Below are 14,567 nucleotides of genomic sequence, written 5' to 3'. Positions count from 1 at the left end.
TTTTTCATCCCAAGTTCTATTACCTCCATCTATTAATTGAAGATGAGAGATTTTGAAAAAAAAAAAAAAAAAAGTTGAAGATGAGGGTATAGAAGTCATTTACTCTCAGTCTAAAGAGAAGATGACAATCAAGGGCTTATGTCATTAGCTTGAAAATAATGTTTATGGTTTATGTCATTGGCTTGAAAATAAAGAAAGGTGTCTAAATTATTTATCAAAACTTAGAGGGGTATATCTAAAATTCTATTGTTTTTTTACCACAAAGGTCCTCCACCACACAGCTTCTCAACTCCATCACCGCATCAGCTCAACCACCATTTCATTTCTTCTATTTAAACACTCCTTATCTCTTCCCAACGCACACTCAAACACAGAGAGAGAGAGAGAGAAAAACAGATTCAAGGGTCTTCTGCTTTTGCATCCAAGCCAAGATCTCTGGGTCTTCTTCCAAATCAACCAAATCGATTATTCTCAACCTTTTGACCTCTGGGTTTTGTTCAATTTCATTCAAATCTTGATCTCTTCATTGGAGATTAGGTGGCGAACGAGGTTTGTTTTTATAGAATTTTTGTGAAAAAGGTGTGAGAGGGGGGGTAAAACCCAGTGTGAGCAAGTTGTAGACATCACGGCTATACACAGAGCTATCCGGGTTCTCATACATGTCCGAGCTGTGCGACGTAAGGGTTGTGTAATCGAAAGCAGTCCTTCGCCGCACGGTGGGCGTGGTGCCTTGCCTTCTGAAGGAGGCAGCCCTTCTGATCTCCTCTTTCTTGCTGGTGGTGGTGTTGCTCGCCTTTTGTTCTAGTTGTAGTAGCTAATTATTATTATTAGAAGTTTAAAACAAGTCTCGATAAAAAAAGGTAGAATTTAAGTTTCCAAGATAAATAAATATGGCGATGTTGAGGATCAAGAGGGTTCCTACTATGGTTTCCAATTACCAGAAAGAAGCAGAGGAAGAGGCAGCTCGTCCTGGTGGTGGTTGCGGTCGGAATTGCTTTCGCAGTTGTTGTGTTCGAGGTATTGTCTCTGTGAAATTTTCCTCCTTTTTTGTGAATTATAATGTTTGGGTATTGGTCAATTTTTTATTTCCCCCATAAATTTGTGCTTAATTTTAGAGTATTTGATGTTTATGTCGAACAGTTGTTGCGTTCGAGGTATTGTTTCTACGAAATTTTCCTCTTTTTTGTGAATTCTACCTTGGTGTTTGGGTATTGTTCTTTTTTTATTTTTTTAAGTTTGTTAAATTTTAGAGTATTTGATATTTGGGTCGAACAGTTGTTGTGTTCGAGGTGTTGTTTCAACGAAATTTTCCTTCTTTTTATGAATTCTAGCGTTTCTGGGATTTGGGTATTAGTCAATTTTCATTTTTTTCTTAAAATTTTGTTTAATTTTAAGTAATTGTGTTTGAGGTATTGTTTCTATGAAAATTTCCTCCTTTTATGAATTCTAGCGTTTTGGATATTTGGGTATGGTTCAATTTTTATTTTTTTTGAAGAATTTTTTTCTTAACTTTAGAGTATTTGATGTTTGGGTCGAACAGGGGCCAAGCTCCCTTTGTATACCTTCAAGAGGGCGAAGAATGAGGAGAATGAGAAGTATTTGGCTGGTGAGAAGAGCGAGTCTTCGGTGGACTTTCTTGACTCACTTCTTCTTGGAGAGGTAACAAAAAATACCCAATTTTTTATTTCTTTGAATTCATATTTGAATTATCAGTTCAATTAATTAAAATTACTTGATTGCAGTGGGAAGATCGGTTGCAGAGAGGGCTCTTCCGCTACGATGTTACTGCTTGTGAGACCAAGGTTTTATATCTGATTTCTTCCCCCTTTACTTTTTTTTTTTTTTTTCATATTTTATTTTGTGGGTAATTTGGGGTCAGATCGAAACGAGTATAATCGAATTCTAATATGGGTCCAAACACAATTCCTTTACTGATTTTGTTGCAGGTTATTCCGGGTGACTGCGGATTCGTTGCCCAACTGAACGAGGGCCGTCACCTTCAGAAGCGGCCTACCGAGTTTCGTGTTGATAAGGTCCTCCAACCCTTCGATGAGAACAAATTCAATTTCACAAAAGTTGGTCAGGAGGAGGTGCTCTTCCAATTTGAGGAGAGTGACAGCAATGAAACTCAGTTCTTCCCCGTCGCTCCAATTGATACTGAGAATTCCCCAAGCGTCGTTGCCATCAACGTAAGCTACATTTCATGGTTATGTGATTTGTAATTCACCTTGAATTGGATATAAAAAATAATTGGAAAATATACTTGTTTGCTTGTGTTCAGGTAAGCCCTATTGAATATGGGCACGTGCTTTTAATCCCTCGGATTCTTCACCGGTTGCCACAGAGGATCGATCATGAGAGCCTCTTACTTGCTCTCCACATGGCTGCTGAAGCCGGGAATCCATACTTCCGATTGGGTTACAACAGCTTGGGTGCATTTGCAACTATCAATCACCTCCATTTCCAGGTTTTTATCGACAATTGGCTCATAGAATCTTGAGAAATATTTGGTTAAGCTTTTTTGTGATCTATTTTACTATTAGTTTATTAGTTTGTAATGAGAACTTCAATTCCGTGTCAACAGGCTTATTACTTGGCTGTGCCCTTTCCCATTGAGAAGGCTTCAACCCAAAAAATAACCACTACTGATGGTGGTGTGAAGATCTCTGAACTATTGAATTATCCTGTTAGAGGTCTTGTCTTTGAGGGTGGCCACGCGTTGGAAGATTTATCTAACGCTGTCTCTGGCTCATGCATTTTCCTTCAAGATAACAACATTCCTTATAATGTTCTCATCTCTGATTCCGGAAAACGAGTCTTCCTCCTCCCTCAGGTAATCAAATTCCCCTCTTATTCGATTAATAAGCTTTAAAGATTTGTTGTTTATCTGACTTCATTTTGTGACTTGTGATCAAACAGTGTTATGCGGAGAAACAGGCGCTCGGGGAAGTGAAACCAGAGCTTCTCGACACTCAAGTGAACCCGGCTGTGTGGGAGATCAGTGGTCATATTGTGTTGAAGAGGAAAAAAGACTACGAGGAAGCATCGGAGGAAAATGCGTGGAGGCTCCTTGCAGAGGTCTCCCTCTCGGAAGAACGCTTTGAAGAGGTGAAAGCTCTCATATTTGAAGCCATGGCCTATCGTGATGATGAAAATGGAATTGTGAATCAGGGTATGGAATCAGAATCCAAAGCAGCAGATGCCATGGACACTGGAAACCTTACTACAATGGCTCCTGGAAAGCAAGAATGCCTAGTTCTGCACTAGTTGGGTTGTCGAAAGTGCAGAGTACTGGTCTTGGTGTATCTTTAGTCAAGATCTAGTAGTTTTTAAGTGTCTGTATTGATGTTACTTTGTGAAGTGTGTCTGTTCCCTAAATAAGGCAAATTGCATGCGTGCTTAGTGCCATTGTTGTTGATGGAGTTCTGTGTCTTGCTTTGTGATTGTTTTGTACATCTGTGTCATCGCCACGTTCAGTATATCTGAAAGTATGTATTGTATTTGATTTGCTAATAAACTTATGGTTCTATGTAGGGGTGCACATGGTTCGGATTGATTCGGATTTTGGCAAAATTGGAATCGAACCAAATATGATCGGTTCTACAAATTTGGAACCGATCCAATCCAATTATCCTATGGAACCGAACCGATTCAATCCAATCTTGGTTCGGATCGGTTCTCGGTTCTCATACTTATTATTTTTAATACTAATAAAAATCATGAAAAAATAATGAATCAATCTAATAGTAATAAAAATCATAAAAAAATCATGAGTTCATTAATTCTTGATTTCAATGCTCATAACCTTCTCACCTAATATCTTTTTCCTAAAAATAAAATTCAATGAAAAATGTTAACAATAAAAAGAAATTATTCAGATATATCTAGGTTAAAAATGGGTCAAATAACCATCAATCAACATAATTTCTTGATGAGAAATTACAATAGGATTATAAAATAATAAAAAAATTCGTAAAAGAGGGAACCTAATCGGCTAATCCTATCGAATATAAATTATGAAAAAAGAACAAACAAGAATATTCAAGATACATCCTTTTCAAAGTCTGCAATAGAATTCGAGAAGGATGATCTTTGTTAATTACTTTACTAGACCTAAAATTGCGCAAGATCTTCGTTAAAATCGTTAATTTTTATAATTGAGGGACAAAAGAAGAGCGAGAATTCAGATGCAACTGTAACCCTAATATCAGTAAGATAAGAAGAAAAAAAGAAAGAAAAACCTTAATTGTAGGAGATTTGAAACCCTAGAAAATCTGAAGATTTAAAGAGAGAGAAAGAGAGATGGATTTGGACCTTTGTGATTGGAGAACGAAGATCAATGGCGTCGTTCCATCCAAACAAGAATACCTCTTCGTTTTCCGATGAGCTGTCGAGGTGACGAGGCAAGGTGAGTGAGGGAGATGAATGAGAAAGACGGCTAGGTTTTTTATTTTCAGTTCTTCTAACAAAAAGAAGAAGAGAGAAAATGAGAAATAAAACGAAATTTTATTTTTAAATAATTAAATAAATATATATATATAATTGGTTCGGTTTTCGGATTGATTCGGTTCTATATATCTCTAATCCGGAACCGAACCAAATTAATCGGATTTTTTTTTATCTGTACCCGAACCGTGAGTGTGTTCAATCTGAACCAATCCAATCCAAAAGCTTCGGATTGGTTCGTTTCTTGGATTTACCTGATCCAATGTGCACCCCTAGTTCTATGTATGATTTGAAGTCCCAAAATGCTGTTGTTCTTTCATCGAGATTGGAAACAAGTTGTATAGCTTTATCGCAGAAGATCAGTCTCATTGCAAGTTGAAACTAATATAGAATCGGTCTCTATAATAAAGGCTTTACCATGAAAGGCAGAAGAATACAATATTCCAATAAATAAATCAATTTATAACTTATTTCAAGTTGTGACAAATCAAGATGATCTAGCATTGTTAAGTGGAACTTTAAGGAGATCGACCACTAAATTTTTCGATAATACTTGCTTACATTCAGTTACAGAAGACAGTTGTTTCCAAAGCATACTAAGTACGCTTCTTTGATGTGGATTAATTGCAGAAGCATCAATGATGAGGATGGGGTAATTGCGACTACCTTCCCGACATTAGATTCGATAGAGCTTGATTTTCATAGAAGGAGCCAACATCCCAATCTTCGGTTGTGGAAGAAAGAGTCATTAGTGCCACCACAATGGACCTCATGCTTGGCCTCAGTTGTGGATTCTCTTGTGTGCAAGCCTTGGCAAGCTGTGCCATCTGAAACCAAAAGTCGGCATGGCATATTAGAATTCAAATTAAAAACCAAAGCTTGACATATTTGCGAAGATCTATTTTCACCTTGTGAACTGAGTCGAGTGGGTAACTGTCCCCAAGCCTAGGGTCGACAAGTGTTTGGAGATCTTCTCTTGAATCAGGCTGATTAAGAACATCTTCAAACTGTATAACATTGAAAGACACTAAAAATTATTTCAAATTTTCAAACAACGTAATTTCAATGGTGAAGTGTAGATTGAGGGGCAACAGAAATAACCAGAGCCACAAGTCCCTTAGATTCAGCAATAGATCCATTTTTCTTAACCACCGCTTCCTTAGCAGAAATAAGTTCGTAAAGGACAACGCCAAAAGCATAGACATCTACTTTGGGGGAAACATCACCATACTGAGCATACCTACAAAAAAGACCGATCCATATTCTGTTAAAATTATATCAATTTGAAGCTTTTTTACACCACAACTGGGAGGGTGTGGTGTATGCTGTATGGGATGCACTTATGGTTGGGTATCCTTGGATAAGGCATAGCTGATGTAATTAGTAGGTGAAGGCGGGCTTTGAACCAAAGTCATGGTATCAACACTCATGGACTTCAACCAACTTATTGTAAAATATAAGGTAGCAAAGAGAACAAAAATTGCACACGAAACACACAAGGATTTACATGGTTTGGTAGTATGCCTATGTCCACGGATTAGAATAAGAACAGTCACCATTTTCTTGTCGTTCATTGGTTTTACAATGCTAGAGATCTCTATTTATAAAACTTGGAGTTGTTAAAACGTGTCTATCTCCACAAAAAATAGAAGAAAAAAAACCCCTAAAGAAAATATTACATAATTCTCTTTTTAGTAACCTAAAAAGGAAACATAAAATACAAGACAATATGCACTTGTATGTAGCTATCATAATTTCTATAACGCCATACTTCGTATTTTCAAATATATTTCAAGTTATATAGCAAAATTTCGATAAAAGCTAATGAGGTTAGACCATGCACTAATATTAAATGATATGGAACCATTATCTTCTCCATTTCATCCTTTAGAAGATAAAATGAAAACAATTTATTAATAAACCAAATAACATATTGAAATATATCTTACTCGGGGGGCATGTATCCAAATGTACCCACAAGACGTGTTTGCAAAGACGAACTTCCAACTTCAGTAAGTTTCGTTAATCCAAAATCAGCAACCTACACTATAAATACGTAATCAACAATAAGATACATAAGCTTTCAGATGATCTTTTACTCTCGTAAATGGATATAGGCACAACCTTTCCATGAAAGTTCTTGTCAATCAAAATGTTTGCGGATTTAATATCACGATGGATATAGACGGGAACAGTGTGTTCATGGATATATTCGAGACCTCTTGCAGAATCAAGTGCAATTTGTACCCTTGTAGCCCATGGAAACTCCGTCGTTAAATCAGATCCACGCAAATGTTCACTTAAGTTGCCATTTTCGATGAACTCATATACTAGGAATAACGAACCCTCAACACAATATCCAATCAAGCGCACCTGCATTTGAGTAATAAAACCCAATATAATTAGAAATTGCATCTAGGCAAAAAACATCTAAATGTGTCGATATACATGTTTATCTAACAATTCTGATCTCCCAACGTAAGATATCCTTGACAAGCAATATTAAGTATTCTACAACCTTGATGGCACGGGGATTTATTACCATGGCATAGGAACATATGAGATAAATTTGCCAAACAGAGTTAAATGCATGAATTAGTTTTCGAAAAACAAACTTAGATAACAAATTGAAGTAATTTGATCAATGTGGGAGCAGTGATTCATTACGGAAGCTTAAGAGAAAAACATTACTAAAGTTCTCTACAACAACAACAACATAAACTGCTCAAGACAACATGGTAAAGTGATACCGATTTACCCTCCCCCCCAAAAAAAAAAAAAATCAAATAATTAGTTGGGCATAACGAAAAATAGTAGATTGTTAATTGGAAAGTGAAATACCAGGTTCAAGTGATGAACACGTGTTAGAACCTTCAATTCAGCAAGGAATTCTTTTGATGCTTGCATATCCATTTTTTTTATTGCAGCTTTCTGCATGAAAAGGAAAAGAAACTCAGATATTAAAATTCAGGAAAATCAATTAGGCCAAATGCATGTAATATATGGTTCTTATCCATACATGAGAGGTCTAGCTATGATACGTTGACAACCATTTACCCCAAAAGACCGATCTTATCATGAAGTCGCAACTATGGTTATAAGAGTGTCACAGGTCGAATTGGGGAACGATATGTGAGCACGTGACACCCGGGAGACGAGGCAGATAATAAAACACTCAGCATGACGCACAACTAATTTACATCACCTAATACATGATATTTAAGAGGAACACATTAATGATTCTCTCTTTTCTTTTAATTTTTTTAGTACAAGAACACGAACCTCGCCTCGTAACTCTGCATAGTAAACAGCACCAAAGCCACCTTCACCAATTTTGTTGGCCAAGTCGAAGTCATTTGTTGCCTTTGCAAGCTCTTCATATGAGAACTCCACTGATTTGTCCACAGTGATACCTGTAAGCCCCGGGGAAGCACTGCCACCAAGAGCAACTGATTCGCTAGTTTTATTCGTTGTACTTCCACTACCTAGATCCACACACAAGAAAGAAAAATCGATCAATGAAAACATGGTTCTTCTTCCTGTTTATCTTATTTATAGATTGATATATTGAGAGATCAAGTAGTTAAGATAGAACATCTAATTTATAGTACAAAATTCACTTTTTGCAATACTTCCATTTCATTGCAACAATTCATAAAGATTAAAGGATCTTGGAAACGTGTGCCCTAAGGACACATGTTAAAGTGCGATAAATACACTTTGGACATTGGATTTTGTACTGAAAATGCCTTAAATTTTTTTTTTTTTAATATCAAAATACCCTTAGAGAAAAAAGAAAATGTCACAATAAAATATACAAGAGAGACAATACAAATTTCAACACAATAATACAAGGTAAGTAAACATGAGACATTGGATGTCCGCAAGAAAGCCTTTCGTAAAGAAATAAAAGTATAATAGTTCCCTCTCATTTGTTGGATCTCTTGATCTTCATAAATTTGGGGGTCCAACTCAAAACCAATTGGCAATGAGTGGAGAGGTCTAGGAACTTACAAAGAGAGAGACAAGGCAATGAGAGTCTAATGTGGGACTAAACTCAACACACCCTTGCACGTGTGGGCTGGACTGAGCCAAAGCAAGTGAAGATATGAATTGGGTGACGTGCTGATACCATGATAAATTTGATGATCAAACTCAAAACCAATTGACAACGAGTGGAGAGGCGTAGAATCTTATAAGAAGAGAGACAAGACAATGAGAGTCCAATGTGGGATTAAACTCAACAGTTCTCTTCAATTAATTTTGTGTCCCAAGTACAATTAATCTTAGAAATTTTGACCCAAAAAAAGGAGTCGCGCCAGGGGAGACACAAAGGGGGATGCAGGCTTGACCCAATGACTTGGTGGCGTGCATATAACCATAGATGCTTTTCTGTGAGATACTAGTAAAAAGCATCTATGGTTATGCACATGCCACCACGTCATTTGTGTCACCCTTGTGTCTCGTTTGTGTCATTCTAGCATTAGTCCAAAAAAAGGGATTACCATGTACATGTACATGTGGAGAAGAATAATCTTCAAGTGCCGATGGAAGCAATGATGCCTCTTTCAACTTCTTTCTTCTAGAAATTCCAACATATATACCAACTGCCGTAAATAGTGCAACAGCTACTCCACCAATGGATATGCCAGCAATGAGTCCACCCGAGATTCCTGCTTAAATTCATATATAGATACGATTGGGGACAATTATTTGTTACAATGTTTTTTACAATATCGCTTGGATGTTGCGAATTGCCATTTCGCAAGCTGAATTTGATGAATTTATGATTCTGGCTCACTCATCATTTTAATTATCAAGACATGAACGGTAATGAATTCAGAGGTTTGAAAGTGACTATTTCGCAGGTTTGAAGTGACAATTTTGAAGGTTTTTAAAGTGACTATCTCTCAGGTTTCAAAACCTGCGGAATAGTCACTTTCAAACCCCCAAATTCGTTATAGTTCACGTTTTTGGAATTGTAAATTCTTCAAAAGTTGATCACCTTTTCGTAAATATCTTTTTTATTTTTTTATTTTTTATAACACAATTGGATGTCGTTGGATCTTATAAAATGGATGACATCTGGGCGTTGTAAAAAATGTTGTAACAAATATCGATAACAAATTGTAACTTTCATCAACTCAACATAATAATCAAAAGAAGACCCAAACCACCTTTGCTGCTACTGCCACACACACACACAAAAAAACAAAAAAATTCATGTTAGGAAACTAAAAACTTATATGAGAAAAATTAATTCATGAACATATGAAGCTAGTGTTAAGTCACCTTGACTTCAGGGGAGGATATTTTCCAGTTTGATCTGTAAAAAAGCCCACGAGATGAAATTAAGATAGTAATTTTAGATAAATTCGAAGACGGATACAAGTTTTTTGTTTTTTTCTTTCTTTCAAAAATTACGTAATCGGATATGATTTTAAATATTTACCTAAAAGTTAAAATCATCCATTTTATTTTCATAAAGTAAATACAGAAATTTATTTGTACATTGTAAAAAAAAAATTATACCCTTTTGAATTTACGAGAACAAATGATCGAAGTTTTCATTGAAATTGCAAAAAATGTCATTTATATAACAATGTCATTTTTTAAAAGCAAGAAAAAGGGTATTCAGGACTGTTTAATTGTTCCTACTAAGTCATATTCTCATATTATATAATCAAATATTATATGAAATTATGATAATTAATCATCAAATCCCATATCGATACCATATACACAACCACAAAATAAGTACAGGTTTACAACATAGGAAATAGATAAAGTTGTAATAATCTGACACCCCCTCTGACATACGCCTCCCTATGCCCCTATCACAGAACTGTAAAGCATTTGCCTCGGGATACATAAAAAAGACTTATGATTTTACGTATCCCAATGTAGATGATCTATGATTCTGTGATGGGGGCGTATGTCAGAGGGGGGTGTCAGAAAATCATTAGTCAAATAGATTTTTGTGACCAACCTCCTCTGACACCCCCCCTCTCACGCCTCCATCATAGAATCATAGATCATTTGCCTCGACATACGGATAATTACAAATCTTTTTCTTGCATATCCCGAGGCAAATGATCTACGGTTCTATGAGGGGGCGTGCGTCAAAGAGAGGGAGGTGGGTGTCATATTATCACGACTCAATTAGATAAGTTGGAAGAAACAAGAGCTGGTAGGTATGATTAGATATAAAACCCATAATGTCCTCACAAGCAATCATCGCTCGATCACAATAGATCAGGGAAGGGTCCACAAGAAAGAAATTACAACTAATAAGACGAGAAAGAAAGCAAGTTAGAACAAATGACAAAAATAGATGAATCTTGGCTGACGTGTTTATTTGTTGTTTCTTCTCCATATATAATGCAAAATTAACAATGTTTTAGGTGTAATTATTCTCACCTAATTTAGATATTTAATATAAAATGTACACCAACTCACATCCTATTATCTTAGGTTGTTTTCATCCTCAAGTGGGACCTCCTGATTCAATGGTTTACAATGAAAATTTTGACGTCTTGATTTGTCAAATTTTATGAAATTCAATGGCCTTGGACCGTCAAGTATAGATTTTTTTCACATTGTGAACATAGGGATGACTAGTGGGACACGTAGGTTTATTATGTCTACAAAATATAATAAAAAATGGCCATCAATTGGTATACAGGGCTTGTCTTTTTGGGGGATCCAAGTATTTTACCAAAATGGTTAGTACTTTGTGGAAATTACCAGCACAGACAGACACATTGTTGAAATATGTATCTTCTTATATCGTTTTTTTTTTTTTGAATCATGATAATCTGACTACCCTCGAGGCATACTCAATTGACTCTCCTAAGGTGACAAGTTCGGGAATCATAGATTTGTATGCCTTAGGATACACAACTGCACTTCCTCATAAAAAAGTGTATCCTGAGACGTATAGATCTACGGTTCTTGACCTTGTCACGTTAGAAGAGTCGATTGAGTATGCCAGGTGGGATAGTCAGATTATCACGACTCTTATTTTTGATCAAAAATGTATTAAGGGTCACTTTCATGATTTTACTTTTACCTTAAATAGAAGATCATTTGTGTATCCATTTTTTGATAAATATCTAAAAATATGCGTAGGTCATAAAATTTGAAGTCATTTGTTCCCATATATGTATTCTCCTTGATAAGTTTGGGTCCAACTCAAATCAAATTGGGAATGAGTGGAGAGGCCCAAAAGCTTATAAGGAGCGAGACAAGGCAATGAGTGTCTAATGTGGCACTAAACTCAACACGTCTCCGCACGTGTGGGACGAACTGAACCAAAGCACATGAAAATACGAATTGGATGACGAGGGGGAGAGAAAGACCTGCTTTGATACCATGATAAGTTTAGGGGTCTAGCTTAAAACCAATTCGTGATGTGGAGAGGCCTAGGAGACAAGGCAACGAGTGTTAGATTTGGGACTAAACTCAACACTCCTCTCCATAAATTGTATGGCTCACACTTACTCTACTACATGGTAAACAACATACCATGGTTTAAAGATCTTATATTTTCCACACCAACTCTCTTGAAAGGCACTAAATTATGAGAGAAAATACAATGTTTGTAATGTAGATAATCATCTCTTTTTTAATAATCACACCTTTTATTTTTCATTGACCCAATTGTGATTTAATTTCAAAATATCAGGCGAATCGTCTGATTCCTATTGACTCTCTCGACGGTTACCTTCGATACTCAATCTCTGAAGAATTTAAAAGCCATGTTTCTTCCTCTTTTTCTTAATCTCTTATTGAGTGGTCCATATACTTGTTTATGGGTATACAATAATATGTAATTTCATTAATTAGTGTTCCACAAAAAAAAAAAAAAAATCAGTGTGGCAATAAAAATTTTGATAAAAAAATGTTTCAACTATAGTAAATCACCAACCTTTTGCCGGCACAAAAACCAGCCCACTCCCAAGGCTAAAATTGGATCCTGGATTGTATCTCTGCAACAACTCCTCTGATACACCGCTCTCCATCGCAACAAATGACAAATTTTCATCAACACGAAGTGGGTACGTCGTAAACAACCCATAATCCCTCGAAACTCTTCGATCACCACATGAACAATTCACCGTAACATTGATCAATACATAGTCTGGTATTTGAGTCGATTCATAATTGTTCACCCTTTGTGCCCAATCAACCGTCGTGAGATTCGCAAAAGCATTACGAGCTATCTTCTCATATGTGTCTCCATATTGAGTGGTGTATTTGAAGGTGTGGCCTAAGAAATCACCATTCAAGCAATCGCACGAGAATGGAACGTTAACTCGGGTGGATGATTGAATGCTATCTTGACTTTTAATATTGGGATTGTATCGGAGGATTTCGGAGATTTCTTTTCCAAAGATGTTACTGATGTAAGTAAGATTTGATCCTTCCCACACATAATAAGAAGCTATAGCAAGGCCACAACCTCTCCTACATGAGGATTCTGCTCTTATATATAATATGAGAAGAACAAAGAACCCAAACTCAATTCTTCTTCTTCTCCTCCTTGAGAATACAATCATATTTAGAGAAACAAAGAATGAAGTTTTGATCTAAAAAAAACTGGGTTTGATTAGAGGTTTGTGTGTTTTTGTGTGTGTGCGAGTGCGTGCGTGAGAGAGAGAGAGAGAGATTGACTTAATCTTCATTTGCTGATGCATGGATTTGTTTTTTAAATATTGGGGCTCATCCTCTCTCTAAGAGTCTTTCAACTTCCAAAAACTAACTTTTGACTTTGGTTATTATGTTTTTACTATGTGGATTCCTGTACTCCAGGGAGTTAGTAAGCTATTTAACTTCAGATTCTTCGTTATGCTATGTTAAACATCAGCTGAATCAGACTGATTGGTTGTCATAAATGCAATTTCTTGAATTACCTCGAGATTATCACTCACTGTCTTAGATCTGCAACTCTTGAGCTCCTAGGTGTACTTGTAACATAACCTCTTCAACGTCCAAGTCAGACTGAGTACAAAGCATACCTCTTAATGTCTCATCCTTGTATTTATAGGGATGAAACCCTAATTCTTTCATTGTCTGGTTGACGTTGTCTTCCTCCTAATTCAGAATTGGATTCTAAATTAGATTGTATCTACTTTGGAACTATTACGTTCATATTCATTAAGCTAATTTAGTAACGAATTCCCCTTATTTAGGATGATCCTTGATTTATCGAAAATCCAATAGATTGTATCTTAGCCAGATCTTTGGTATTTCAGGATCTGAAAACCCATTTTTCAATTCCGAGCTCCAAGACATGATTATTCATGTTTCCCTACGTCGGACTCAGAGCATTGGCTTTATCAGCCTCCGAACTCAACTTATTAATCTCCCTTTTTCGATCGGACTCGGAGTATAGGCCTGACTCAGAATATTATCGTTCTGCATCGGACTAGCTACTATGGTGCGCCTAGATATCACAAATCAGGTTTTTTTATTTTTTATTGTACAAGTAAGGTTAGTTCACAGGATGTAGAACTAGTGTTGGGTCACTACCCAACTCCTTGGAGTACAGGATCTGATCTCCAAATTAATATCAAGTTATCTTTGTTTTTGAATATTTTAGCTCAAGACAGCTTGAAGGGTCACACTTATGAACGGTTCAGAAACGCCAATATATCTAACATTAACTTATATTTGAAAAAATAATAATTTGATTCTACACGTTTGAAACTAATATAATAGTGGGTTGGGCCACCTCTTCAATCATTTTTATTGGACGATTGCAATGAGCCCGTATCGGATACTCCGGGTCTATATGATTGCGAAATAATATGTAAATAATTTTCCCTAAATTTTTTTCGAGTGTATGATTGTATATTTTCCCGTCCAAAACTATTTTCCCTCAAAGAAAAAAAAATGATTTTCCAACATTCTAATGTTATTCTCTCATGATCATTCTTATTTCCGAAACTAACAACCAACTCTCTTTTTGACATTTTGCTAGGTTTTGAGATTTTTCTAGGTCCAATCAAACAATGGAACTCATTTTCTTATGGAATTCATTTTTTATCCGAGGTATTTATATTGCCTTGAAAACGAATTTCCTAAATGATCTCGTAGTCTTTACTCATGACAAATGT

At 36.1% G+C, this 14,567-nt stretch overlaps 2 protein-coding genes across 2 annotated transcripts; one reads left to right on the top strand and one right to left on the bottom strand.

Moving 5' to 3' along the window:
* Positions 1 to 354: 354 nt before the first annotated feature.
* LOC147387192 (GDP-L-galactose phosphorylase 2-like) lies at positions 355 to 3,533 on the top strand. The gene is made up of 7 exons (XM_086420833.1): positions 355 to 1,017; positions 1,541 to 1,659; positions 1,743 to 1,802; positions 1,947 to 2,189; positions 2,282 to 2,467; positions 2,585 to 2,833; positions 2,920 to 3,533. The coding sequence occupies exons 1-7, from the start codon at positions 891 to 893 to the stop codon at positions 3,265 to 3,267; spliced, it is 1,332 nt and encodes a 443-aa protein (XP_086276959.1). The 5' UTR covers positions 355 to 890; the 3' UTR covers positions 3,268 to 3,533.
* Positions 3,534 to 4,658: 1,125 nt separating this feature from the next.
* Positions 4,659 to 13,131, bottom strand: LOC147387191 (lysM domain receptor-like kinase 3). The gene is made up of 11 exons (XM_086421793.1): positions 12,377 to 13,131; positions 9,739 to 9,772; positions 9,624 to 9,634; positions 8,952 to 9,119; positions 7,729 to 7,931; positions 7,288 to 7,377; positions 6,571 to 6,819; positions 6,396 to 6,487; positions 5,548 to 5,686; positions 5,355 to 5,453; positions 4,659 to 5,273 (listed from the first exon to the last, which is right to left on the bottom strand). The coding sequence occupies exons 1-11, from the start codon at positions 13,005 to 13,007 to the stop codon at positions 5,109 to 5,111; spliced, it is 1,881 nt and encodes a 626-aa protein (XP_086277919.1). The 5' UTR covers positions 13,008 to 13,131; the 3' UTR covers positions 4,659 to 5,108.
* Between the last annotated feature and the right edge of the window lie 1,436 nt (positions 13,132 to 14,567).

Source organism: Akebia trifoliata, chromosome 13 (assembly GCF_017979445.1).
Source record: "Akebia trifoliata isolate Shusen 1 chromosome 13, ASM1797944v1, whole genome shotgun sequence".
Classification (NCBI taxonomy): domain Eukaryota; kingdom Viridiplantae; phylum Streptophyta; class Magnoliopsida; order Ranunculales; family Lardizabalaceae; genus Akebia; species Akebia trifoliata.
Note: the sequence above shows the minus strand (reverse complement) of the source record. Positions and strands in the feature narration are given on the sequence as shown.

What these genes read in the sequence shown, in the direction of transcription:
- LOC147387192 (XM_086420833.1), top strand. Translation starts at nt 891, where the DNA reads ATGGCGATGTTGAGGATCAAGAGGGTTCCTACTATGGTTTCCAATTAC. An exon ending in TTACTGCTTGTGAGACCAAG is followed by an intron (nt 1,803 to 1,946) that starts GTTTTATATCTG and finishes ATTTTGTTGCAG; the next exon opens with GTTATTCCGGGTGACTGCGG. An exon ending in GAGTCTTCCTCCTCCCTCAG is followed by an intron (nt 2,834 to 2,919) that starts GTAATCAAATTC and finishes GTGATCAAACAG; the next exon opens with TGTTATGCGGAGAAACAGGC.
- LOC147387191 (XM_086421793.1), bottom strand. Translation starts at nt 13,007, where the DNA reads ATGATTGTATTCTCAAGGAGGAGAAGAAGAAGAATTGAGTTTGGGTTC. An exon ending in ATGCAGAGTTACGAGGCGAG is followed by an intron (nt 7,378 to 7,728) that starts GTTCGTGTTCTT and finishes CTTTTCATGCAG; the next exon opens with AAAGCTGCAATAAAAAAAAT. An exon ending in GTGTTCATCACTTGAACCTG is followed by an intron (nt 6,820 to 7,287) that starts GTATTTCACTTT and finishes ACTCAAATGCAG; the next exon opens with GTGCGCTTGATTGGATATTG.